Source organism: Scophthalmus maximus, chromosome 18, assembly GCF_022379125.1.
Source record: "Scophthalmus maximus strain ysfricsl-2021 chromosome 18, ASM2237912v1, whole genome shotgun sequence".
NCBI classification, from domain to species: domain Eukaryota; kingdom Metazoa; phylum Chordata; class Actinopteri; order Pleuronectiformes; family Scophthalmidae; genus Scophthalmus; species Scophthalmus maximus.
Window position 1 is genome coordinate 692,422 of NC_061532.1, and position 26,292 is coordinate 718,713.

The following is a 26,292-nucleotide window of genomic DNA, read 5'->3' on the forward strand; positions in this document are numbered from 1 at the left end:
GCTAGGCAATACTCCAACAGCGCAAAAAACAACATCAACATCACAAGCTTTACCTATAAACCCGATGACTTCGCCGTGGCAGCTGACGTTACTGAAGCATAGTGATTTTGACAAAAGTAAACCGGGAGAAAAAGCCTTATTCCGATCATTTCCCCCGCTCATTTATACAGAGGAACGGGCATAACCATACCCCAGTTACTACTGTGCATGTAAACACACTGACTGTTATTATTATTTTTCGTTATCGAACAGAGCCAGGGCTGTGTAGAAAAATCGGAATATTTTCAGCGCACACACCGAATCGACAGCTAGTGGACTATAAGGAAAAATTTGCTTAATTTTACAAAAAGAATATTGGATTAAATTCGCTTACTGTCCCTTTAAGCCCATATTCTAGAGACAACATTAAGACCTGTCAGAGTCAACTAGTCCTCATCATTCATAAGAGTGCATATTTCGTTATGAAATGGGCATCACTCAGATTTAGCCAGGCCAGCTCTTTCTCATTTGGTGGCTGTCTTCATGTGAAGATGGACTTGTCATGTCCAGACTCCTTCCCTGTACTGTTCTTTTCACTATTTGTTTGCAGATGATGGATTATAAGACCCCCATAGTTCTGGACACAGGGTCTGGTTTGATGAAAGCAGGATTTTCAGATGAAGAACATCCAAATGTTATTTTCCCAACAATTATTGGGATGCCAAAATATGAGGTAAGCGTTCTTATTTCATTTATTAGCCCCAGATCATGTGGCATTTCCTTAAGCCAGCCTCTCTTATGTATTTTCAGGAAATAATGAATGGTTACCTTGAGAGGGATGTCTACATTGGACATGAGGCTCAGCACATGAGAGGGGTCCTGGCCCTGATGCACCCCATAAAGAATGGGATCATTCGTAACTGGGATGAAATGGAAAAGGTCTAGTATTGTGGATTGTTGGAAAAAAATGATCCATACAAGGAAGAGAAGGCACAACCCAATTGCTTTCATTTCTTAAACTGCACTTGCCTTTAGCAAGGCAACCATGTTTGAGATGACACTTTGATGATTTTTTTAAAAGAACAAATACACTCATCAGGTTGTGACTCAGGAGGTAGAGAGGGTCGTCCACTAACCCGAAGGTTGGCAGTTCGATCCCCTTTCTCCTGTCTGCATGCCAACGTGTCCTTGGGCAAGACACTTGACCCTAAATTGCTTAAATTGGTGTTTCTGACATTTTATGAATGTGACAGAAAAAAGTGGCAAATAGTAGCGCTGGATGAATGTGTTAGTAGTAGAAACTTGGGTTCCTGTGTTTGTCAATGCAGGTCCTGTTTCTTTCTGTGCGTTTGTGTATGAAGATCAAAAGACCATTGGAGAGAGGCACGGTTAGTTAAACATGCTTCCCTGGTTAAAACCAAGTGTCTTGATTTTAGATCTGGCATCACACATTCCAGCAGCTGTGTGTGGAACCAGAGGACCACCCTGTTCTCCTGACCGAGGCGGCCATGAACCCCCTGGAGAACCGAGAGCGCATGGTGGAGATCATGTTCGAGTGTTTCAACGTTCCCTTCACCTACGTTGCCATGCAGGCAGTGCTGGTGCTGTATGCCGCCGGCAGAACCACTGGTAACTTTTTGTTTGTTTGTTTGTTTGTTTGTGTGTGTGTGTGTGTGTGTGTGTGTGTGTGTGTGTGTGTGTGTGTGTGTGTGTGTGTGTGTGTGTGTGTGTGTGTGTGTGTGTGTGTGTGTGTGTGTGTGTGTGTGTGTGTGTGTGTGTGTGTGTGTGTGTGTGTGTGTGTGTGTGTGTGTGTGTGTGTGTGTGTGTGTGTGGGGGGGGGGTGTAAGAGACAGATTTAAAATGAAACCTCAATCTCTTCCTTGTAGGCGTGGTGTTTGACTCTGGAGATGGCGTGAGCCACAGCGTGCCCGTATTTGAGGGATACTGTCTACCTCACGCAGTGCATCGCTTCCCTCTGGCTGGTGTGGATGTGACAATGCAGCTTACAAAGGTATTCAACAACTCACTGCTTGTTCTTTTCACATTGTATATGCATTGGTGGGAATGATCTGGACAGAGATATTCCTGATCAGTAAAAGAACAGTATAAGCCTGGTGATTTTTTCTTTTCTTTTCTTGTTGGCAAATCCCGAGTGCAGAGGCGAACAGCCTGTAGATCCTGCTAACAAGAAGTTTGTGTATCAGAGCCTGATTAACTGTGTTTCATTCTTCTGAGCCATAGAGCTTCACTGTTTTCCCAAAAACAAATTTCAAAAAGTTTTCAGTGGGTGACATGGTCACACACACTTGAGGCTTATTCAACCACACGCACTGTCCTGCTAACCCAAATACTCACCAGAGTACCCAACGTATTGGATTCATCCGCAGCTACACATCTACATTTAATGTTTGGAGCTACACGGGGCAGTTGTCATTTAAAAAATGAAACCATATATTTGTCCTCAGTATGAAACCAACGGGGAAGACAAAATTATTGACAGATAGTAGATACTTTGTTTTTAGTTTTTTTCCATACATTCCTGACACTGAAGAAAATAGAGATGGCCTTATTCTTAAGAGAACATTCGACAGACCTGTTCCTCGGGAAGCTCACAGTAACAGTTGCATTTTGTGAGTAGAAGGGACATGCTGTTAAACATATCTGACAAGTACATAACAACATCCTGTTAAAATACAATAGCCTATAATATTATGCAGTGAGAAAACATGTAGGTTAATTCTGTGTTAGTTAAGTGTTTGTTACTCTAGATTATTTTCTTTGTGTTGAAATCTGATGTGCTCGAAGCTTCTGCAGGAACAGGGGGTGAGCATGCGCTCCACCGCAGAGCTGGAGATAGTGAGGGAGATGAAGGAGAAGTGCTGCTGCGTGGCCCTCAACTATGAAGCAGAGCTGAGTCGTGGGGGGTTGTCCTGCGGGGAGACGCATTACACCATGCCAGACGGACAGATAGTCACCCTCTGCACAGAGCGCTTCAGGTAACAGCACATCGTATCCGGCTTTATATGGACATTCAATCCACCGAATGGGTCGTAAAGGCAATCAATATTAACACGGGGAATTAGAGAACTTTAAATTTTCTCTCTTGTCATGTTTAACAATAAATCTGACGAGCTGTATGGATGGGAAATGACTCGCGAAATATAAAAATACATACAAAAGTGGTCTTCATCGAGCATGAGACCTTCACTAGACTGTCAGTCATTAACAACCATGGACTGTGTATAAATGAAGCCAATGCGAAATTGTCTGATGCCTGTATTCTCTGTGATGACCAACAGAGGGCGACTCCACTGGTTGTTTCAATAGAAGTCTATGAGAAAGTGACTCTGCTTCTCACTTGATTTTTAACGTCAGTAAACATTTTCCTGAGGAGTTCGTGGTTCAATCTCTAGTTTCAAGTCTTCTTCAACACAACATGATGTTCATTTTTGTAACTTGTGGTCTGCATTGGAGCATGGATACATCGTGATTGACAGCTGGTACCGTCCAATCAGTGCATGCTTGCAGGTGTAGGTGAGCGTGCAGTGGACAAGCTCTCAGACAAAAACAACATGCGTGGGTCAAAATGCTAAACTCGAGGCTTTGAAATGGCAAAACGGCAGTTCACAAAACCAATGGGTGATGTTATGGTGCCCTGTGTTAACAACATGTCAATGAATAAGCTTTTACATGTTATTTGTCTTTGCCTTGTACAGAAACCAATAATAAAGTCTTCTTGGCGTATGTGCTAGCAGTAACTGTGATGTAACTGCAGGTTTTAACTGAAGGTGCAGATGCTTGTCAAACTGTTTCTTTAAGGGCAAACAAGCAGAGATATTTGACATTCACCATATCGTGTTAGAGAGCTGCCCCCGCAATGCTATACACTTTTACTATTATGTTACTATTAGTCCATACTCCAAAGGATACCAAGCTCCTAACACCTGCAAGGAAAGGTTGTTTCAGTCGAGTGGAGTTTGTGGAAACCAGATTGAAATCTATCAGACACCCTGTGCAATTCTAATACTTGGGTCAGCTGCTTTTCAACAGCGCTTTCTAGAATTTTAGAGAGGAAAGGTAGTTTAGAGATAGGCCTGGGTTCAGATTTTTGAAGTAGCTGGGAACACATCCTGACAAAAGGGGGGAATTTATGACGTTGACTATACAGGAGACAGTGAAGTCAAAAATCTGTAAAAAGAGAGGTTGGAAGGACATCTAGTGTCCTAGAGGATGGTTTCAGCAGGGCTGTGACGTCATCCAGAGTCACAGGACAGAAGGAGTCCAAGATCGATGGTTTAGGGGAGTCACCAATGAGTCGACTGGAAGAGGGTGAAATGTTTGCTCTGATGTTGGCAGCCTTTTCTATAAAATAATGAAGAAACTTATTACAGTCACTGTTTGAGAAGATTTGTGAGTCAGGAGTGCTGGGAGAGACAGTGGGACTCATTGTGTCAAATAGGAGTTTTGGGATTTCTCTTAATGAAAGATATGAGATTGGTGATAAGTATGAGAATCAAGCCTTTGGGGCAGGGAAATCATTTCACGCTGCAGTCTCATTGGTTGGTTAGTAGATGATGGTCATAGCAGCAGTCACATTGTGAGAAGGTTATTCTGAAGTTATGACACTGTCAGAAAATTGTGTCTGGATATCTTTGCTAGCCAGACCGTTACAACGGTCGTCGCTGACCCTCTCACAGTGCGCCTTAGGTAGGACCATCTTTGTCGAGCCTCGACCAGCACAAAATCACAGTGTACACTTGCCAAAAGACACAATGAGAAGAAGTAAGTAAGACAAATTGGACATTTGAGACACTTCCGTCGTGTTGAATCATGTTAAATGCTGACTTCTTGTCCAGGGGCTGCTCATGTGTCAGACAGGTCAGTTGTCTCTTGTACTGACTCATCAGACAGCAGACTGCAGTTACATGAATGAGTCTCCACTTCTCCACTCATCCAGGGCCCCGGAGATTCTGTTTAAACCCGAGCTGATTGGACAGGACCATTATGGGATACATGAGAGCATATTCAAGTCAATCCTCAGCTCAGACATTGACTTGCGGCGCTGCTTGCTGGGAAACATTGTACTGTCAGGTAACAGTTGCTTTTTGTTAAGGTGTCCTACATCTGCTTTGGATTTGCTTTGGTCTTGTTCCAGTTAACTCTATGATCTTGCTCTTGCTGAAGGCGGGAATACTCTGCTGCCTGGGCTGCCTGAGCGGCTCCAGGCTGAAATCAAGAGCCTGGTACCTGCTGACATGGGGGAGAGTGTTCGCATCACCAGCCCCAAGGACAGGGACTTCTCGGTGTGGAGTGGGGGAGCAGTGCTGGCCAACCTGCCCACCTTCAGCTCTGCATGGATCAGTCAGGAAGAATACGAGGAGTTCGGCCCACAAATTGTCTTCAGGAAGTGTTTCTGAGATGGATTTCTGCGAGTCTGTCTTATGTGTAATCGACCACTTACACTTATTTCACCAAGTGCAATACACTGCTGTGTCTGAGCCTTTATGACCTCTGTATGTTTTTCTGTGAAGTCATCAGTCTGGATCTTGTGAGCTCCTATTGGCCCCTACTATTTACTTGCTGCTTGCTCTATGCCTTAATCAATAGAGAACCACCAATAAGCCAAAGGACGAGTGGCATATCGTTTCTGTCATTCTTAAATCCTCTTTAGCTGCCTTAACTTTCACGATTTGATAAAGGAGTTTTGTGTCCTGAGAATTTAAGCATGGGTATATTAATTGATTTAGGGCTGGCCTTTAATCGATGTCTGTCGACTCTGTTTCCAAACTGACGGCTGACAGTTAAATGACTGTGTATTTATATTACAAAAGTCAATTTGGTAACAAATGATCATTTTATGTGTCAGACATGACAGTTGCATAAATTTTTTTATACTTGGGGAAAAGCATCTGGTCACTTTGTTAATTAATAGCAGCAGTGAATTACCTGTATGATGGGGCATAAAGGACATTGTTAAAGAAATAAATAGTGATCCTAATAAATTTGTGATATTGTCATATTATGGCTGTCTCCAAGATATTTATTTCAGTTTTGTTACAATTAGGTTTGAGGAAGTTGTGAGGGAACCAGGTTTTAACTTCATCTACACAGTCAGAGAGGAAATACTGAGGAAGCATGGAAGTAGGTTTGGTGGACAGGTAGAGCTTGGTGTCATCCACGTAGCAGTGAAAATGAATATTATATTTCCTGAAAATATAACCAAGGGGAAATCATGTAATAATTATTAAAAAAGGAGGGGCCCCAGGACTGAGCCCTGGAGAACACAACTGGTGACTGGGGAGGGTTTTGACTGGATATTTTTAAGATGTACAAACTGCCGGAGAGGTAAGATGAGAACCAGGTGAGTGATGTGTTGATGATACCGATGGAGGCTAGAGGGTCAAGGAGGATGTTATGGGAGATGGTGTCGAAGGCAGCAGTCAGGTCAAGGAGGATGAGTATGGAGAAAAAACCATACAGCAGCTAACAGCAGGTCATTGGTGACTTTGACTAGTGCTGTTCCTGTGCTGTGGAGAGGACGGAAACCAGATTGAAACTTTTCATACTAGAGGTCATTGTTGGGATGAGTTGGGAACTGTTTTTTTCCAAGATTTTAGAAATGAATGGCAGGTTGGAGATCAGTCAGAAATCCGTTAGATCTGGGTGTTTTGCACCAGGTTTGTTATTGGAGTTACTGGAGTTATTGCAGTGGTTTTGACAGAGGAAGGAACATGAGCTGAAATAAGGGAGGAGGAGTGGATGATTTGGATTTTCGGATGAGATCAGATATTTTAGTGACAGTTGGGAGATGTAAACTAGAAAATAAAGAAAAGGGGGGGGCGCAGAAGAAAGGTGGATGAAGTGCACTATTGTCTGTATTATGTGAGGAGGGGAGTTGGTGGTGAATGTTTTCAATTTTGGTTTTGAAAAATTATTTTTAATACTCATTAGATACTGTGATTGGATGTTTGATGTTGTAATGATAACTGGAGGAAAGTACAGTAAGGATTTCTAGAAAACAGAAGCTGAGTCACGTCTCATCTGTTTATTTTCCTACATGTTTTTTCTTCAGCCACGGTAATGAATGTGAAGTACAGGAGTGGTCTGGTAATGCTTATCACTTACAGGTACAGTGTTTTTCTAAAGTTGAATGCAGTGTCTATCTTCTCATTTCAGTTGCCTGTGTGGGATTTGTGTCACTTGCACAGTGGCATTGGGCACTGTTTTCATCTAATGACCATGACCCTCTGAAAATCCTTCTGTCAACCCTCTGTACAGTATTTATACTTTTCCTGTGCCTGAAATTATTTGTAGGGACTTTTTGCATGTGTTTCAATGTATTTTTTGTAATATGATGGGGTCGTCATGTGACCTAAAGCTCTTAAGTGGCAAGAAGAGTCGAATGTGACAGAAGTGTCGTGGGGACGAGCAGACAGGAGCTGTTCAGGCTTTGTCTGGCTGTAGTTTGTAGTGAATAGGCCCTTTGTCTGGGCCGCCTCCTGTGAATATGTTTCATCTCAACCATGTTATTTATGTCATGTCTGTTTTTATAATAAATATTTTAATCATGATTTTTTGTGTGTGCCCTCTTGTTCATGTCATGTCCTTAGTATTCTTAGTATTTTTCACTGCAGTAGCTGAAGGGAAGGAGGATAAATACCTGTTAGAATGGATTTTTTAATGGTCCATTCACGTACATCTACTGTCAATCATTGGAAATGTTGCTAATTGTATTTGAAGCAATGGACCATGTGTTAAACGAAAACTGTTACATTCGAAGGCCTTCTCTTCATATGTGGCTTAATAATGGTGCCTTTGTGATAATTAGTGTAATATTAATATAATGTAACTGCAAGTAATACAGGCTGGCAAGAGTTGGCTCTGATGTGACAAAAAAGCAACACTATGGACTCTGCAGTCAAACTGTAGAGCTGTTTATAAAAAAGGTTCAAAGTTCACAACAAGTCGTACAGTAAAGATGTTTAAACACTATCCATATGTACAGAAGCATGTTGCTGCTATAGCAGAAAAAGAGAAACAGATCAGTATCACGTTACAATGTGAAAAGTTTGTAGTGTAAGAAAATATATTTTCATGTGATTTCGACATAAAAAACTCATCACGTTATAACAAACATTTCTGTTTATAACAAGAGATTATTCATCTTGTTATAACATGAAAACGTATTATCATAACATAAAATGTTTCACGTTATAACATGAAAATGTAATATGAAACGTTCCTGTTATAATGAGATAGATTGGCCAATGAGGACTGCCGTGATGTCGGAAAGATAATCACAGATTCAGATTTTCCGGCTCAATAACTAAAAAACCAAACATTGTTGAAGCACAAGCACAGCCTCTTCCCAATCAGAGTTAGGTACACAATGAGCTACAGCACCATTTTCATCCATGAGCAGTGGGCAGGGAGGTGAGGGAGCGTCTACAAAGTGTAACACCCGAAAGAGGGACTGCAAAAAAAATTCAACAAGCTCACTGTTATGCACTGTAGTGTAACCAACATCACCTCACACATGGATTGGTCTCCTCTTGGTCAGACTACATTTCTTATTGAGGAAAAAATATGTTTCAGATAATTTTTGTAATTTTTTTATCAGGAACAATATTGAATAATAATTTTTTTTAAACATAAAATTACATGACATTCATTTAGTAGATGCTTTTGTCTGAAGCGACTTACAATAAGTGCATTTAACCATGATGATATTAACCAGAAAGTGCAAGAATCAAGAGTCATAAATATTATTCAAATAGGCAAACGGCTTCAAGGGCTTCATTTTAGCTGCGTGTTTTTGAAAATTTTTTTTCCTGTTTTAATGATTCATGTAAGGTGCAGCTGAACAGGTGAGTTCTAAGTCTGAAGTGTTTCTGTCATGATGTTGATGGGAGCTTGTTCCACCATTGAGGAACCAGGACAGAAAAGAGTGAAAGAGGGCAGTAAGAAGAACAACTGACTGTCTGGATCATGTATTTACATTACATTAGTCTTTGAGGGTTCAGGATTCAGGGGTTAGGGGGCACATTGAGATCAGGGGTGAGGTTGAATTGTCAAATTGGCTTAAGAATGTTGTTTTTTGAACTGGTGACCCAATATAATAGATGTGTGGTGTATTTCTGATTCTTATGCTGCTGAACCAGCAGCGACATTACATCGATCGCTTCGATCTCAGCGCCTCTCCCTCCCCCTCCTGTCAGCCCGACAGGTCGAGGCAGACGCCCCGCACCCTGAATCGGCTTCTCTCCACTGTCGTAAAGTGTCAGGGCAACTGTTGGGTTTCTCTAAACCTCACTATGCAGAGTGAGGTTTCTCTAAACCTCACTATGCAGAGTGGCTTGAGGTAATGTATGTTGAGATTTGTCACCGTTTCGATCAAACTAGATTTCATTTGGTTTTGAAAGTTAAGATATCGAGAAAGATATCTATAGTAGCCATGGCAACCTGTGATCTTAAGAGAGCTGCTGCGTTGTTTGTAGTCCATCTTACGAAATTTGTAGTTTCACCACGACAGACACGCATCAATAACATCCTAGTCCTATGAGTTCTCCTTTCCACCTTTTATTGAGCTCATGGCGCTTTTTCACTGAGGTCAAGGAATAGTATAGAAAGGTAATTTCGATCGCACCCCGGGCCTGATTCTCTGAGCAGCGCTGTTGGCTTTTCCTATGAAGTCCTATGAATCCTTAAATCCTTTCCTTGACATCACGACGATTTCCCTTGAGGTCAAGGAGAAGTTGTTAGGACTTTCCGAATCCATCCACAGCTTCCAACTTCTGCTTCAACTTGCCTACGTCGACCGCCGCCCACTCATGGTGCGTTCCAGAGAACTCGGAAAAACGATCGCCGACTCAGAAATGAATTAAACGGTTGTCCAACTTGGGATCAAAGGTCGGGAAAGTGCAGGGGGGCAGGTGGGACAGATACCCCCGCGTCCAGAAGGAAGCGGTAATGCAAACCGCACTGAAGAATCATCACCATCAGAGGAGGAGGAGGCACTGTTATCCACTGCTCTCCCCTGCGCGCAGGCAGGCAGGAGTAGCTGCCTCAGATGCAGTCGGGTATCTGATGTAGTCACTTCCTGGTTAGACTGTTTTACCCGAGAATCGGGAAGCGCTTTTTTGTCAGACTTCGCTCCGCGAACCCGTTCCGCAGACCACTCGTCGGGTCCCGGTGATATGCCGAGTGTCTTTTGAGCGGCGGTCAACGGGCGGGAGATTCATTCACGGTAGTCGCCATCTAAGTTAGCTAACAAGCTAACGCTGACGGTAGGGCTGCGCTGCGCTTTAGCTATGTCCGCCTCGGCTGGATGCTCCCCCGCGGGCCACAGCTCGGGCCTGGGCCCCGGGATGTCCATGTTTCGCTGGCTGGAGGTGCTGGAGAAAGAGTTCGACAAGGCGTTCGTGGACGTGGACCTGCTGCTCGGAGAAATCGACCCGGACCAGGTCGACATCACGTACGAGGGGCGACAGAAGATGACCAGCCTCAGCTCGTGTTTTGCTCAGCTGTGTCACAAAACCCAGACGGTTTTCCAACTCAACCACAAACTAGAGGTCAGTAGTCCGCGGGTGTGCTGCGAGGTGGACGCTGGTGAGGATCACAGCCGCTCCTAAGATAACAGGTTGCCGTGGCTACTATAGACATCTATCTCAAGATCTTAGCTTTCAAAACCCAGGGTGAGCTTCTTGTCCTTACAATGGTATATTTGAACATGAAATCTCGTTTGATCGAAACGGTGACAAATCACAACATACATTACCTCAAGCCACTCTGCATAGTGAGGTTTAGAGAAACCCAACAGTTGCCATGACGCTTTATGACAGTGGAGAGAAGCCGACTCAGGGTGCGGGGCGACTGCCTCGACCGGTCGGGCTGACAGGAGGGGGAGAGAGAGACGCTGAGATTGAAAAGTGATCAATGGAATGTCGCAGCATAAGAATCAGAAATACACCACAAAACTATTATATTGTGTCATCAGTTCAAAAAACATTACATCACAGCAGCAAAACACACGAGAGAAACATAGACATTCATTTATTAACAGGGCTATACACATTGGACTTCACATTGGAAGCTCATTTACATATTCATCAGGCTATGGCTACATCTGAATGTCAGAGCATTCCGTTTTTCCTCTAAATGTAGTGGCTAGAGCTAGAAAGGCCGTCAGATGATCCCAACTGCAGAACAAATCCATAATTCAGAGCATCGTCACACAGCCAGTGTCAGGCAACGAGGCCATGGCTGCGGGCTGCATGCAGCTATAAGTATTATTGCAGCTTACATGTTCAGTTCTGTTAGATATATGTGAGTGAAACCATGAAAGCCGTCCCTTGTATACCAATGTAATTTTACAGGTGGCTTAAACGTATGCTGTGGTGTACACTGTCAAAAGCTGCACTCAGGTCAGAGTCGACAGGAATCAATATATCATTTACTGTACATATCTGGTCAAGGCAGTTTCAGTTGAGTGACAGGACCGGAAGCCAGACTGAAATGTATTGAAAAGGCCCTTTCAAGCAGTTTTGACATGAAAGGCAGATCGAGATTGGACTTTGGAGTCAGTATTTGTTTTTTTAAGCAGCGGGTTGATAACTTCGATTTGAAAGCTGAGGGAAAGGGACAAATTACTCAAATTAAAAATAGATCACGTTAAAATAGGAAACAGTTCTTCAAAAGGGTTAGAAGTATTGGATCTAAAAAACGAGAAAGGAGGGTTCATACAACAAGCGTACATCTGTACAAACAGATGTAGGACAAATTTAGGATTTAGAATACGATCATGTTCTTGCATGAGGCCCAATGATTTTTGGGAGTAACACTGAATGTAAATAGAACTTGTGAGAGGCCCCTCAAAGGGACTCCTGCTGGGACTATTCTGTATTTTCTGAAGCCAGGGCAATGTTGCTTCTGACCTGCCTATCGCCGGTGTCCTTCTACCACACTTCTTTCCCTCCATTCATCCATCCCACTCTTTTCTCCAGGCTCAGCTGGTGGACCTGCGTTCTGAGCTGACGGAGGCTAAAGCAGAGCGGGTGGTGGTGGAAAGGGAGGTCCATGACCAGCTTCTGCAGCTTCACACTCTCCAGCTGCAGCTTCATGCCAAGCGAGGCCAAGCTGAGGACTCTGACACCATCAAAGTTAGGCTGGTAGGTGGGAGGGGGGATGCTGTGCCAGTCTGCTACCTGCAAAATTAGTTCATTAAAGTTTTACATTCGGGCAAACAAATGTTTGGACTTTTGCTTTTTTTTAAGACAAATTGAAACCAATGCTGTACTAAATTGAATTGTGGGGAGAGCTTTTTAATGCAATTCAAATGCATTACGCATATTCAGCATTTACAAAACATACAAAAACTCTAAGACTTAAGGAAAGTCTTAAGAAATGACATTGTTCAAAAACAAAGTACAAAGAGTTCTCTCATCACTTTAATGGTGTCTTATACCAAACAGACCAACACTTATTTATTATTTATATATGTGCACATTACACAGCAGAATTTTTCATGATGGTAATGAAATGGACACCATTGCAGGAAACTGTATGCTACCTAGGTATACTGTGTCTCATTTGTCTGTATATAAAATCTGATGCGTATCAATGAGTGCTTGAAATAGGGAGGACATTTTTATGACATTTTTTTGCAAACAGACTTTTTTTACAGTGAAGTCACTTTTACAGGGCTGCTGCTACTTTGGTGCTACTGCTTTGTCATTACTTCCAATGTTTTCAATTCCATTTTTTCCAGATTTGATGTAATATTTCTTCTTATATGTCTGCCACTTGTATTAGATAATTAAGCTACTCATAATCTCTGTCGCCTGAATTTCTATAATCTCTGACTTCTCTCTGCTCTTCATCTGCCTCTTTTGCCCCAAAGCCTGCACCAACATTTGAAGAGATGGTAAGTTGATGTATGGGTGTTGCAGCAAATCCAATCTTCTGAGTTAGTAAAGTTTGGATTTACTATAGGTTGTGTAGCCTCATTTGACAGACTGTGATACTTAAAGGCGTAACATAGCCAGACACTTGTCTGTGCATCATCCTTGCAGTATTTGCAATTACGATGTGCCCTCTTTTATGATGTGCCCTCTTTTGTGAGTGCACATTGAGTCTACACTCTACAGTCTTTGAATTAGAAATCACCTGTAAACCTCCTGGTAATGGCCAGATTCGGGACGGTGGAAAGCATCTCTCTGACTATTTGCATCTTTAAGAACTTCACTGTCTTCTAACATGACATCCAGTGACATTGTATTATATGCTGCTTGACAACTCGGCGATTAAAATTTATACAAAGTCAGAAAAACAAACAAAAATAGTTCCACACACTGCTGATCTTGTCTGCTCATCTATTTCAATTCATTTTCTTAGTTTAATAAAAAATTGTCGATAGAGCACAAATAGTTCCTGCTGAAAGTGAGTTTTTAGGGCACCAGCTTCATCTCAGCCCTTCGGAAAAATGAAGTCTGTTTCATGTAGGGCTTCAACTAACGATTATTTTCATAATCAATTAATCTCTCGATTATTTTCTCGATTAGTTGCCAAATAATGGTCTGTTACAGTAATATACCTGCACCATCTTTCTTCTCATTACTTTTCCCAAACAGGAACACACTCAGCTCCAACTATTAATGGATTAGAATTTCTCAATGTATGTTAGATTTACTTGTCAAGCGTGTCTAGTGTTTTATCTCGTGTGAAAAACTTCTCTGCTGTGTTTGATAAGTTTCACTCATCCACTCATCTTGTGCTTCTCCTAGGAACAGGAGCTGGGCGCCAGTAAGAAGGAGAAAATAGTGGAGGCCAGGCTGGAGACAGAAATGAGACTATATAAGAAGGAAAACGAGGCCCTTCGAAGGCACATGGCAGTGCTGCAGGCCGAAGTGTACGGAGCCAGATTGGCTGCCAAATACCTGGACAAGGAACTGGCTGGCAGGTGAGTTGTAGTAACTGATTGTTAATAACTGATGATATTAATACCAAGTAGTGAGGTTGTGTACTGTACTTTTAGAAAAACAAGGGTTCATTAGTTATGTTGGGGCTGTTGTCCACCCATTGAGTGTTAACTACCCTTTTCAGTACACTCACTGGTAGGTTAAATCACATGATCACAGATGATCACTCTCTTTGTCCCTCAAACAAGCCTTGATACTTGGTAAGACTTACGTCAACTGTTCTAGGAGTTTGGTCTGGTACCTGTGCTTTTGTGAAATAAATGTTATGCCATGAGTACTGTCATGAAAACTAGATGAGAAGGAAAAAATGGATGGAATGCCTGAATTGAGGAGCAAAGTCGTTTGGTTTTGTCTTGTAGGGTACAGCAGATCCAGTTACTAGGCCGTGACATGAAAGGGCCAGCACACGACAAGCTGTGGAACCAGCTGGAGGCCGAGATCCACCTTCACCGCCACAAGACCGTCATTCGAGCGTGCAGAGGTCGCAACGATCCAAAGAAACCTCTCCCCTCTCCTCTGGGGCACGTAAGTGTACAGCTACAACGCAGGTGAAACAGTTGATACCCTTTTTATTTGTGCTTTCAAGGTTGCGCTCATGTAATTACAGCACCAAGACCTGCTGAAGAAAACCCAGGGAGTGGGCCCCATCAGGAAGGTGGTGCTAGTCAAAGATGACCATGAGGGGCTGGGAATCTCCATTACAGTAAGAAGTTTTCTTCCTTTAAGTGGCTGTGGCAGCCTCATGAAGTCACATCCAGGATGTATTTCATACAAGGAGTGAAGCAGCAGGGTATAAACGATGCTTCTTACCTGAATGTTGTGCTGCATTATAAAGTCTCTTGAGAATAGGTGGCAGTGAATGTTTCATTCAAGTAGCTGCTCCATTCAGATCATGTGAAAGGCTTTACTGCACAACACCAGCTACACTGACTTTTCTAATCCTTTAAGGATGTGCTTGAAAATCTGAGATCCTTTAAGAAGCTAGCTAACGGTGTGAGGGAGGTGAACTTCAGGAGGAGGTCACACACCACAGTCACCACCATGTTTCAATCAAGTAAAGTAGCAATGTTATAACATTTGAAAATTGTTGTATTTACCTCATTTCAATTCAAAAGTCATGTTATGTGATTTGCCTGTGGGTGCCCAAACTTTTGCATACATCTGTATGGTTATCTTAATCTACTTCCTGTAATGCAGGCATGAAATTCACTCACCTTTCGGCCAAATTCGCCGTATTTTTTTCCAAAAAAAGGCTGCCAGATCTTAAAGAATTTAGCTGAGGATCCACGTAGCATGTGCTTAATTTTTTCTAGCCTACTAAAATGGAGAGCATCTCTGATCCAGGATTCATATGAGGGAGATGAAGGAGACTTCCAGCGAAGTGAGATCAATCGTCTTGCTAGTAACATTAGGAAGGCTACAAAATCTGCTTTGATCCTTTGCAGGGTCACTGTGGTTGGCATGACTCCAAAGAGGGCTATCAGTACATTTGGGTCCAAGGTCACACAGAGAACCCCTGATAGTGTCCCAAAAATGTTTGACCAGTAACACTGTAGAGACGGGCACGACCAAAACATTGGAATAAGAGAGGCTGGAGCTAGTTTACACCGACAAACAGGGTCAATGGCGGGATTTATTTTAGAAAGCCTGAGTTTTGTCCAGTAAGTGCGGTGTATTAACTTACACTGGATCAGGCCATGTTTGGCACACAGGGATGAAGAGTGTACTCTAAGAGGAATATGCTCCCAGAGGTCCTGGTTAAGTTCTTCACCTATGTCCTCTTCCCATTGTGCTTTGATAACTGAAAGTTGGCTACTCCTGAGAGAGATGATTTTATCATAGCCATATGAGATGGCACCTTTTGATATCGGGGGTGGCCATAGCAACCCCATAGCTGGGGTCCTTGGTTGGAAGGGAAAATGCGAGCTAATATTTTTTACAAAGCTACCGATTTGTAAATATCTGGCAAAGATGCCCTCAATATATAAGTCCTTAAAGGATTTTATGCCATGATTAGACCATAGGGTAAATACTCCATCTCTCAGCGAGGGCTTGAAAGTGTGATTTTTACTTATGAGGGCCTTCATTGAAAAGGAGTTGAGCCCAAAATGGCGTCTAAACTGGTTCCACATCTTGAGAGTAGTCTTAACTAGGATATTTTTACAGTAATCTGTGCAGATTGAACCATTAGATGTGTAAACCAGAGCTGCCAGCGAGCATGGCGAACAAGAGGCCGCCTCCAATCTCAACCACGCTGGGGCATTGTGTGAACTGTCAGCATGCAGCCACTAGTGGAGTATACGGAGGTTGGTTGCTCAATAGTAATAGTTCAAATTAGGTAAAGCCATTCCCCCCAGCACTTTTGGCCTCTGAAGAAATACATTACGGATTCTCTGGGTCCTGTTGTTCCAGATAAACGCCGAAATAGCCCTTTCAAGTTTCCTGACGAACGATTTTGGAATAAAGATTGGGATACATTGAAATAAGAAAGAATTTCGGTAAAATATTCATCTTTACTGAGTTTATTCGGCCAGCCACAGATAAAGGAAGTAGTGACCACGTCTCAAATCTCAATCTTCCCGTGTTCTAGTACAGAGAGGAGTGAAATTATACTTAAAAAGATTTTAAAATTTTTTTGTCACTTGGACCCCCAGATATGTAAATTTGTCGTGGACTAACTTGAACGGAATTGTTTGGTGTGGGAATTTGTGGGCGGCAGCGTTTACCGGAAATAGTTCGCTCTTAAATTTAGCTTGTAAACAGAGATTGAACCAAATGAGTTAAGGAGCGAGAGTGCCGTTGGGATAGAAGTATTAGGCCTGGAAATATAAAGAAGCAAATCATCCGCATAAAGCGATACTCTCTGCTCAAGGCCGCCCCTACTCACCCCGGTAATGTTAGGATTAGATCGAAGCGCGATAGCGAGGGGCTCAATAGCAACAGCAAAGAGCATAGGGGACAGTGGGCATCCCTGTCTAGTGCCTCTAAAGAGGGCGAAATAGGTTTAATGATCGTTATTGGTTCGGACCGACGCAAGTGGGATGAATACAACAGGCTAATCCATGCAATCATTTTCTCACCAAGGCCAAACTTCCCTAGAGTACGGAAAAGATAGCCCCACTCGACTCTGTCGAAAGCCTTCTCGGCATCCAAAGAGATTACAAATTCAGGCTCAGTGGAGTTCGACGGGTTATACATAACATGAAATAGGCGTCTAACATTTGAAAAAGCATACCTATTCTTAATAAATCCAGTCTGGTCAGGGGAGATTATAGATGGCAAAACTGTTTCCAGACGCATGGCCAGTAACTTAGCTAGGATTTTGTAGTCCAGATTCAGTAATGAAATTGTTCGATAGGATCCACAACAAAGGGGGTCTTTATTCTTTTTTAATATTAATGAAATAGAGGCCTGTGACATGGTCTGGGGAAGAGAGGCAGTATCCACTGAATATTAAAACATTTTAAGAAGAAGAGGGGCTATCTTATCCATAAACTTCTTGTAGAATTCAATAGGAAACCTGTCCGGGCCGGGACATTTACAGCACTGCATTTTACCCGCCACTCGTCGAATTTCCTCCAGTGATATAGGCTCCTCCAGCTGAAGGTTGGAGGCAGGGTCAATACTAGGGACAGTAAGGGAGCTGAAAAAAGAATCAAAATCTGAGGGGTCAGTTGACTGTTCAGATACATACAATTAATGACGAATTTAAGCGCTTAAATTCGTCATTAATTAGCTTAGGATCAGTCGTTACCCCAGTGGGAGTTTGAATTTGGGTGATTTGGTGTGTTGAACAAGCCTGACGTAGTTGGTGAGAAAGCAACTTACTTGGTTTGTCTCCGTATTCATAGTGGGCATATCGTGACTGTAGTAGCATGTCCTCAGTTTGAGCTGATGACAAATTGTCAAACTCAGCCTGTAAAGACAAGCGGTCCTTATATACATTAGGGGAAGGTGATGTTGCATATACATTATCCAATTGTGATATTTGAGTCATCAGATCAGATATTTTCTTTTTTCGTTGTTTCCTCTCGTAGCTCGCATATGACATAATTTGTCCCCTAATATAGACCTTAAAAGTCTCCCAGAGAAGAGATGGTGAGACATTAGGTGCTTCATTTGTTTCTATAAAAAGATCGATCTGAGCATTCAGAAAAGAGACAAATTTGTCATCGGACAGCAAACGTGTGTTAAAGCGCCATGGAGACCGGGAATTCCGTTCTCCACCTACCGCGAGATATAAGGTCAGGGGGGCATGATCGGATATGACAATGGAGTTATAAGAACATGAGCGAACTAAGGGTATAAGTCTATTGTCTAAGAATAAATAGTCAATGCTGGTGTAAGTATGGCGAACAGGTGAGAAGTAAGAATATTCCCTATCTGTGGGGTTAAAGAAGCGCCAGGAATCGGTGACTGAGAATAGTAAGTTTCTAATAATTTCAGAAGATTTGAAGGAGTAGTAGGTTTAGTGGAAGACCGATCTAATGAGCCCAACCAGCAATTAAAATCCCCCCTGAGCACAGGCAGATGTGAAGACATATCAGGGATTCTAGCAAACAGATTACGAAAAAAGTTTGCATCATCCCAATTTGGTGCATATATATTAGCGAGAATCAACCTGGTACTATGAATGTGTCCTGTGACAATGGCATATCTACCATTAGGGTCTACAATAATACTGGAAGAGACAAAAGGTACGGATTTGTGGATCAGAATGGCGGCCCCTCTGGCTTTGCTATGAAAGGTGGAATGATAAAGTTGACCAACCCAGCCCCTCCTAAGTCGATAATGGTCAGAGACTTTTAAATGAGTCTCCTGAAGGAATGCAATCTGGGCGCCCAAGTGACGGAGATGGTGGAGTACCTTGCTACGCTTTATTGGATGGTTCAAACCTTTACAGTTCCAACTGCAGATTCTGAGCGTGTTCCCAGCTGGCTGCCCCATTGGACTAGTCTGAGTCATACTTGGAAACACAGAGAGAAAGGAGGATGAAATGAGTGTGGGACTTTGAGCATTAGAAGACCGGTTGTAGTGAACCTAAAAACAAACAAAAAAACTGATGAACATTTACCCACCCACTGAAGCATCTTCCCAAACAAGATGCGGGTGTCCCCCCCATTACAAGCCCCTGGGCTCTTCCTAAAAAACATAGAAGACCTAGTGGCTAACAAAGGCTCCATTACAGGCCAAGGAGGTGGCAATTTTCAAGCCGCATATGAAATAATTGAAAAAAATTTAAATAAAAAGAAAGAAAGGCACAGCAAACCAATATGTAATGCAATCGTCTACTGTAAAAGTCTACTAATAAAGAAGGGGGATATACAAATGAAATAAGTGGCTAAGTAAGAACTGACTTTTTGCATGGCATTGGGAATGTTAATTAGTTAGTAAATCAGAAAGGATGAAATATTACTTAACCATGACAGTGAAATAATAAGTTCTTTGAAGTGAATGTATCTGATCCCCTCACTCTGGGTCTGGAGAAGCAGACTTCCTCAAGTCTCTGTTAATAAAGTCGATTGCGAGAGCTCCACCCGGCAAAGTGATCCTCAGCTCAGCCGGATAGTAGAGGCTAAATTTGACGCCTGGCCAGGTGTGCAGGCGTCGCTTGGCATCCACAAACTCTAAGCGTTTCTTGGCCACAGAGGGGGAGAAATCAGGGAAGATTGATAGCCTCTTGCCATGGAGTAGCAGAGGGCTGGCTTCCCCCGCTCGACGCGGAATCTGGTCTCTGATGGGGAGATAGTGGACTCTGAGGATGATAGGTCGTGGTGGGGCCCCTTCGTTGGGCCTCTGTCGTAGTGACCTGTGGGCATGGTCAAGAAGAGGTGCCTCATCCAGATGTAGCATTGTCCTGTAGAAGTGTAGAAATGAATTCTCTGGGACATGGACCTTCCAGACCCTCTGGGTTACCCACCAGGCGCACATTGTAATCTTGATCTTCCCTCAAGGTCATCACATTTAGCTTTGAGTATGTTAATTTCACCTTTGAGTAAGTTCACTGTTCCACTGAGATTGGCTAAATGTCACTGCAGGTGGTAGCAGACCGTTCGAGGTCTTTTATGGTAGATCCATGTGAGTCCACTGTTGTCTGCAGTGTAGCCACGGATGATTACAGCTCCTCTTTAAACAGAGTAATTTCAGACTGCAGTGTACTGGAAAATGAGTCAATCTTTGAGCCCAGTGTATCATATATGTCTTCTTTCAATCCATCAAGGGCCTTAACAAACATTTCTAAAGTGAGTGGTGAGCCCACGGGTGCGGTCGAGGTCAGGGCCACACTGGGGGCCTGCTCTGTAGGATTTCTTATAGCCCGATGCTTGGCGGGACCTTTTTTGTCACACAACAGCGAGTTACCAAGCATGCAAGGGCTCAAATAAAAATATATATATAAGTGCCTGAAGGGAACCTTGAATTCGATAAAAACATTCACTCTACAACCGCGAGAGCATGGAAATATTAGCGCGAAGGGCCTCGCATCACCAGTTTTTTTTCTCTGGGAAGGTAGGGGAATACTGCTGAGGCGAGGGGACCGACTGGAGGATGAAGGTAAAGTTAGCGCGAGCTAACGACGTTCGCTTTTCGTGCTAGCTAGCTTTCCGAGACTGATTACCTAGCTAACTTTAACGTTGGGCGGGTCAGGGTCCTCAACAATGTTAATGTACAAGACAGTGTGAATGGTCAGGGTCCTCAACGATGTTAATGTACAAGACATTGTGAATGGTCAGGGTCCTCAACGATGTTAATGTACAAGACAGTATGAATATATAATAAAGTATCTATCTATAGATAGATACTTTATTATACATTCATACTGTCCTGTAATCCTGCTTGAATTTTCTCAAAATGCATCAGATTGATGCTTTTAAATATGAAATATTCAAAATTTTCTTACGGGGGAGCATGCCCTGACCCATTTTCATGCCTGGTAATGTGACTATGGCAGTGGTTGTCAAATTTGTTCCATCGTTCCCCATCTCAACAAAATGGTAACGAAATAGGCCAGTTTAAGTTCTAAATAAAGTAATAACATCAAATAACACAGTTCAAAAATAGAGAAAATAAAAGTGCAATCGTCTTATCACTGCTTCACTTTGCAATCTGTGCAAAAAAAAAAAAGAGCAAATGTATTTGGCAATCAATACGTAAGTCTTATCACTGCATCAGTGGCTACAATGAGCCGGTTCTGCACGGCACATCTTTTCAAAACACGGTTGCAGGCTTGACACGGCCTATCTCAAATAGTACTTGATGAAGCTCATCTCTCTGGGAAGTATTTTTGAAATAATCCTCTCAGGGAAGCGATGTGCTGGATCACTGGTTTCAGTAGCTTCACTGAGATTCTCAAAGACATCAGTATTTCCTTGATTGAGGCTCAAGGATCGGGGCGAATGCAGTGATCTTGTTTGAGAGGTAAGGGAGGGGCTTGTCTCCGTCTTGCAGCTGAAGATTTAATTCATTCAGCTATTTCCAAATAAATCACTGAGATGGGCCTTTTAAGAAATTATTGAAAAACAAAATGAAAAGTATTGACATTTTATTGCTGTTTTGAACATACCAAAACAGTTATATTGTGACAAAGGAAAACACCAAACTCTTAGGGAAGAGGAAAGAAAAAAACACGGGCATGTGTAGGGCTACTTTGAAATAAAAAGGAACTGCAGTCTTATTTTGTGGAAAATGAATCAAATAAAAAGCTTTCCGCGCCTTACTATCTCCTGAGCTGCCACAAAACTAGCAGCAGTAGTCGAGTTTGGAGACTTGATCCACTAATTGAACATATGTTTGCTCTGCTCAGCTTCCGGAGCAGTTCCGAAATCGCTCTTTTACGTTCATCTCCATCTTAGTACTTTTCAGCAAATGCTGTGTGCTTGTTCTGGAAATCTCTTTCAACATTACATTTTTTGTTGTTTGCTAATTTTTCTCCACATATCAAGCACACAGGTAAGCCAGCATCATTGGTAGTAAAAGCGAATGTATCTGTCCACGCAGAATTAAACTCTATGTTCCTCCAAGACTTTTCTTTTTTTGGATTTATCCATAGCTTACCGGGGCTCGGAAACTCAAGATTAGCCACCTGCAGGTGGCGGTGGGCTGTTGTCATGTATGAGTGGCGTAACTCCGGTTGTGAACGGGGCAGTGTGTGTGTGTGTGTGTGTGTGTGTGTGTGTGTGTGTGTGTGTGTGTGTGTGTGTGTGTGTGTGTGTGTGTGTGTGTGTGTGTGTGTGTGTGTGTGTGTGTGTGTGTGTGTGTGTGTGTGTGTGTGTGTGTGTGTGTGTGTGTGTGTGTGTGTGTGTGTGTGTGTGTGTGTGTGTGTGTGTGTGTGTGTGTGGAGCGACAGAGTGAGAGAGAGTGTAGCATGCTCGCAGCTGATCAGTAAAGGTTGCTGTTGATATTCAATAATACACTGTATGCAGCAACTCGTCGGTTCAGGAGTCTCTGTTAACCGCACTGTTGGTCCCGGAGCAGACAGCTTCGGACCTGGAGAAGCTGTCTCCCTGCTACCCGACTACGGTCCGGACGACGGGCAGGATTAAGGATCAACACTATGGATGAGACGCATTGATATATTAAAACGCTTTTGAGTTCAGTGTCACTGTATCACCCCGATCCCCCAAAGAAGAGGTGTTTCCTTTGAAATAAAAAATTAAAATAGCCGTTATTTTTTTCTATAGTACATTTTTCTTTAAATTCACAGGGAGCCACTGGAGAGGGGAGCCGCATGTTGCCGACCCCTGGCCTATACTTTAAGTTTTTTTTATTTGTTCCATGTCCCATCTGCTAATGTGGAGGGCGTTGAGCTTACACTATCCATTATCATGAAGAGGAACTATGAAGACATTGTCACGTCCATTTCAGAGTTTATGACCTATAGTGCAGAAAAGCCACTAGGGGGCGATCCAGATGTTTTGCGAGCTGTCATGTCATCATCTTTATAATCATTGGTCATCACATCTCTCACATTACTAAAATATTGCTGACATCATCATAAACGAGCCTAAAAGAAGGAGCAGACATTGAGTTAACTGTGTTGTTCTTTTCAGGGTGGGAAGGAGCACGGTGTTCCCATTCTCATTTCAGAGATCCACTCAAGTCAGCCCGCGGACAGATGTGGTGGTCTGCACGTCGGAGATGCCATCCTCGCCGTCAACAGCATCAATCTGCGCGATACTAAACACAAGGAGGCCGTCACCATCCTGTCCCAGCAGGTAAAACAGGCAAGCACACAAGTCCACTCCACACCACCGTGTCTCACAACGTTGCTCATCCTACATGTCTCTGTCAGCGAGGACAGATCGAGTTCGAGGTGGTTTACGTGGCTCCGGAGGTGGACAGCGACGATGAGAACGTGGAGTATGAAGATGACAGTGGCCATCGCTACCGCCTCTACCTGGATGAACTGGAGGACAGCAGCACGGCGCCCACTAGCAACAGCTCGGCATCACTGCACGGTATGAACGGTAGACAGACTGTATTTATACAGCACCATAATCAGACAGGCCACACAGAAACTGTCCATTTCACTCTCCTCCTGCTTTTTTTCACTGCTGTTGCTCTGGTTTCAAACTGACTTCCATTCAAAGGTAATGTGGTCAGTGTGCTGCCGAGTCACCATCTCTACTAGCGAATATTAGGACAAGTAGTTGGTCTAATGTAGTTAATTTTATTCTAATAAAATCATGTGTACTTGTCCAGGGCATCCACTTGAAAACGTACCTATACAACATACTTTCTGTTAGCACAACTCGCCTGTTCTCATGTGTCACCTGTCCAAACTGGGTTTCCAGATTTCACATGGAAAAGTCTCTCCTGCACAGAGTGTAATCTTTTTCCATTTTTTTGGGTGGAGCGAGTAGACGTCTCACTGTTTTTCCATCCACTACTTGGTCTAATGGCATCTGCCATCGTAGTAGTCCATCTTTGCCATGGAGTTCCAGCATCAGGGAGCTTCCCTCCGGCTGAACCAATGAGTCTTAGAGCTTGGAAAGTGATGGTTATATCAGAGTTAGTCCATTTAGTTGTTAGGGAGGATGTAGAACAACATGGTACCTAGTATACATGTATATCTGTGTCTGTGCCCCCCCTGTAGGTCTGGAGAAGATGTCACTGAGCAACGGAGCAGAGAACAGAGACACTGGGATCTCCAGTGAGACGGCTTCAGAGGAAACCCCTTCAAAGCCCCCCGAGACGGACTGCTCTCTCTAGAGGCTCGGCAAAACCATGGGTATCTGGAGGGATGAGAGAAGGATTGGTGGGTAATCCCTCTCAAAGAACTGAATCAAAGAATCCTGTCAACAGAAATGTCCGTTTTCTCTTTTTCCTCTCAGTTCTGGGGTGGGTGGGGGGGTTAAGCCTTGGCTTGTTGCAATGATTTGCCGTAAAAAGTCCAGCAGAGGTATGAGATGAGTAGACGAGGGAGTGATACTGAACAATGTGTGACGTTTTCTGTGATATTTTATTGAGAAAGTTTAATTTGTGTATGTAAAAAGAGCAGGAGGTGGTAGTTACGGAGCTGAGCTGCCTTAAAGGCGCCGTGACGTCTGGGAGGCCGAGGAAAAACGAAGAGTGTTTTGCTTCGGCTTGTCAACACTATTACAAGACTGTTGTGATGTCGGGACCCCACCCAAGAGAGGCAAGGAAACATTTAAAAGACTGTTTTCCAAAAAGAGAATACATTTGTTAACTAGTACTTCAGATGTACCAATGTACCAAGGCCATTCAGTCACATTGAAATGAGACGTTAACATATCCAGTATAGTATCAAATTACCCAATACACCTTTTTTTAAATTTTGACAGTTAATAAATCACATTAGTATTCTTTTTTTATCCCTCTTATCTAACAGAACTCATAAAAAGAAGTGTAGTTCCTTCATCACATCAGTTTAAGCACTTTTGTCCTCTGTCTTCTATCTGCTGTACTTCAACACTATCCATTATCATGAAGAGGAACTATGAAGACATTGTCACATTTCAGAGCTTATGTGAATGGAAAACAAAACATGCGGACCGCACGTCATTTCGACGAGTGATGGTTATGATGCCCAGTCAGAGCAGTGACATCACAAAAACCACAAAGAATGGCTCACTGCCCCTTTAATAAGGAGCTGAGTATAGGGAGTGGGTCCCACTGACCCATTATCCTGTTCATCACTTACATGTCACTGTATGTTGGATATACAGCGGGTGGGCACTATATCACTTGTATGAAATAATGTAAGTGAATACAGTCAGTTTTTAAAAATGGGGTCTTTCTTAGCGTGTGTGTGTTGCTGCATACTTTGTTACTGTTTTTTGTGAATCACACCAATGTTCTATTGTCAGAAACACCTCACAATATCTTACAGAAAACAAAACACAGTATTTTAAACTGGGTAAAGAGTAGAACCAGTCTCTCCCTGACCCCTGCCTCACCAGTGTAATGTTTCATGTAACATGTTCAGTTGAATATTTTCTCTGGTCCAAAGGAACAAGGAGCTGGAACCCGTAGTATGTTTCCTTTGTGTCTCTAAACTGTGCATCTTTATGTTCAAGATAATCATTTTATTTAGCCTTTAAATAAAGTTTGTTTTCAATCTGGTTTGTCTGTAATTCTTCAGGGTCCTTGCTCTCCCATGCTGATCTGAGAACAATCAGCAGCTCTGAATCAAGCTTTAAAGGTGACATATTATGCTCATATTCAGGTTCATACTTTCATCAGGTTCATAAGAGGTTTACATGCTCTAATGTTCAGAAAAGGCATCAGTGTTCTCATACTGCCGATTCCTGCAGCTCCTCTCTTCACCCTCTATCTAAAACACCTGGATTTATTTTAGCCCCGCCCCCCGTTAACCCCAGTCTGCTCTGATTGGTCAGCTGGCCCAGTCTGTTGTGATTGGTCAATCGGTTTCACAATGTGTAGGAAATGTCACGCCCCTTCACCAGAAAAGTGGAGATTCTCAGATTGCAGGCAGGGTTACCCCAAAAGAGTCCAACTGTGACATCACAGTGGGAGAGAAATCTGAACCAGTGGTTCAGAGCCAGGCTGTAAGTTTCAGGCAGCTCACAAAAAACTACAGGATGTCTTCGTTCACAGATACACATTAATGTGCACAAACACTGAGAAAGTGATTTTTGCATAATAGGTCACCTTTAAAAGGCAATTTAAGAAATCAGAGGAATCAGACGGAGCACACGAATGTGACTCAGTTATATGTTTGATGTGACTCAGTCATATGTTTAAATAAAATCCATAACAAAATGTGTTAAACATAAATATTCATTATACATTATAGATATGAATAAACAGATATATGCAGATACAGAATGTGGGAGAAACTGGCCACACTGCACCA

At 42.8% G+C, this 26,292-nt stretch overlaps 2 protein-coding genes across 4 annotated transcripts in view; both read left to right on the top strand.

The window, feature by feature from the left end:
* Window positions 1–7,550, top strand: part of LOC118283677 — a 29,996-nt gene extending 22,446 nt beyond the window's left edge. For both annotated transcript variants that reach the window (XM_047328633.1, XM_047328634.1), the window contains 7 exons: window positions 590–712; window positions 790–918; window positions 1,416–1,608; window positions 1,866–1,990; window positions 2,785–2,975; window positions 4,937–5,070; window positions 5,164–7,550. In XM_047328633.1, coding sequence (XP_047184589.1) covers window positions 590–712; window positions 790–918; window positions 1,416–1,608; window positions 1,866–1,990; window positions 2,785–2,975; window positions 4,937–5,070; window positions 5,164–5,396 — 1,128 coding nt within the window. In that variant the 3' untranslated portion in view covers window positions 5,397–7,550. The remainder of the gene's footprint in view (window positions 1–589; window positions 713–789; window positions 919–1,415; window positions 1,609–1,865; window positions 1,991–2,784; window positions 2,976–4,936; window positions 5,071–5,163) is intronic.
* A 2,325-nt stretch (window positions 7,551–9,875) lies between these two features.
* Window positions 9,876–25,537, top strand: gopc (golgi-associated PDZ and coiled-coil motif containing). Of its 2 annotated transcripts, XM_035605987.2 has the most exons (9): window positions 9,876–10,550; window positions 11,982–12,146; window positions 12,878–12,901; window positions 13,761–13,936; window positions 14,315–14,480; window positions 14,563–14,658; window positions 23,003–23,167; window positions 23,245–23,410; window positions 24,049–25,537. In XM_035605987.2, the coding sequence occupies exons 1-9, from the start codon at window positions 10,290–10,292 to the stop codon at window positions 24,162–24,164; spliced, it is 1,335 nt and encodes a 444-aa protein (XP_035461880.2). In that variant the 5' UTR covers window positions 9,876–10,289; the 3' UTR covers window positions 24,165–25,537. The 2 variants fall into 2 exon arrangements, with proteins under 2 accessions (XP_035461880.2, XP_047184586.1); XM_047328630.1 differs by lacking the exon at window positions 12,878–12,901 and having other exon boundaries at window positions 9,878–10,550.
* The last annotated feature ends 755 nt before the right edge of the window (window positions 25,538–26,292 follow it).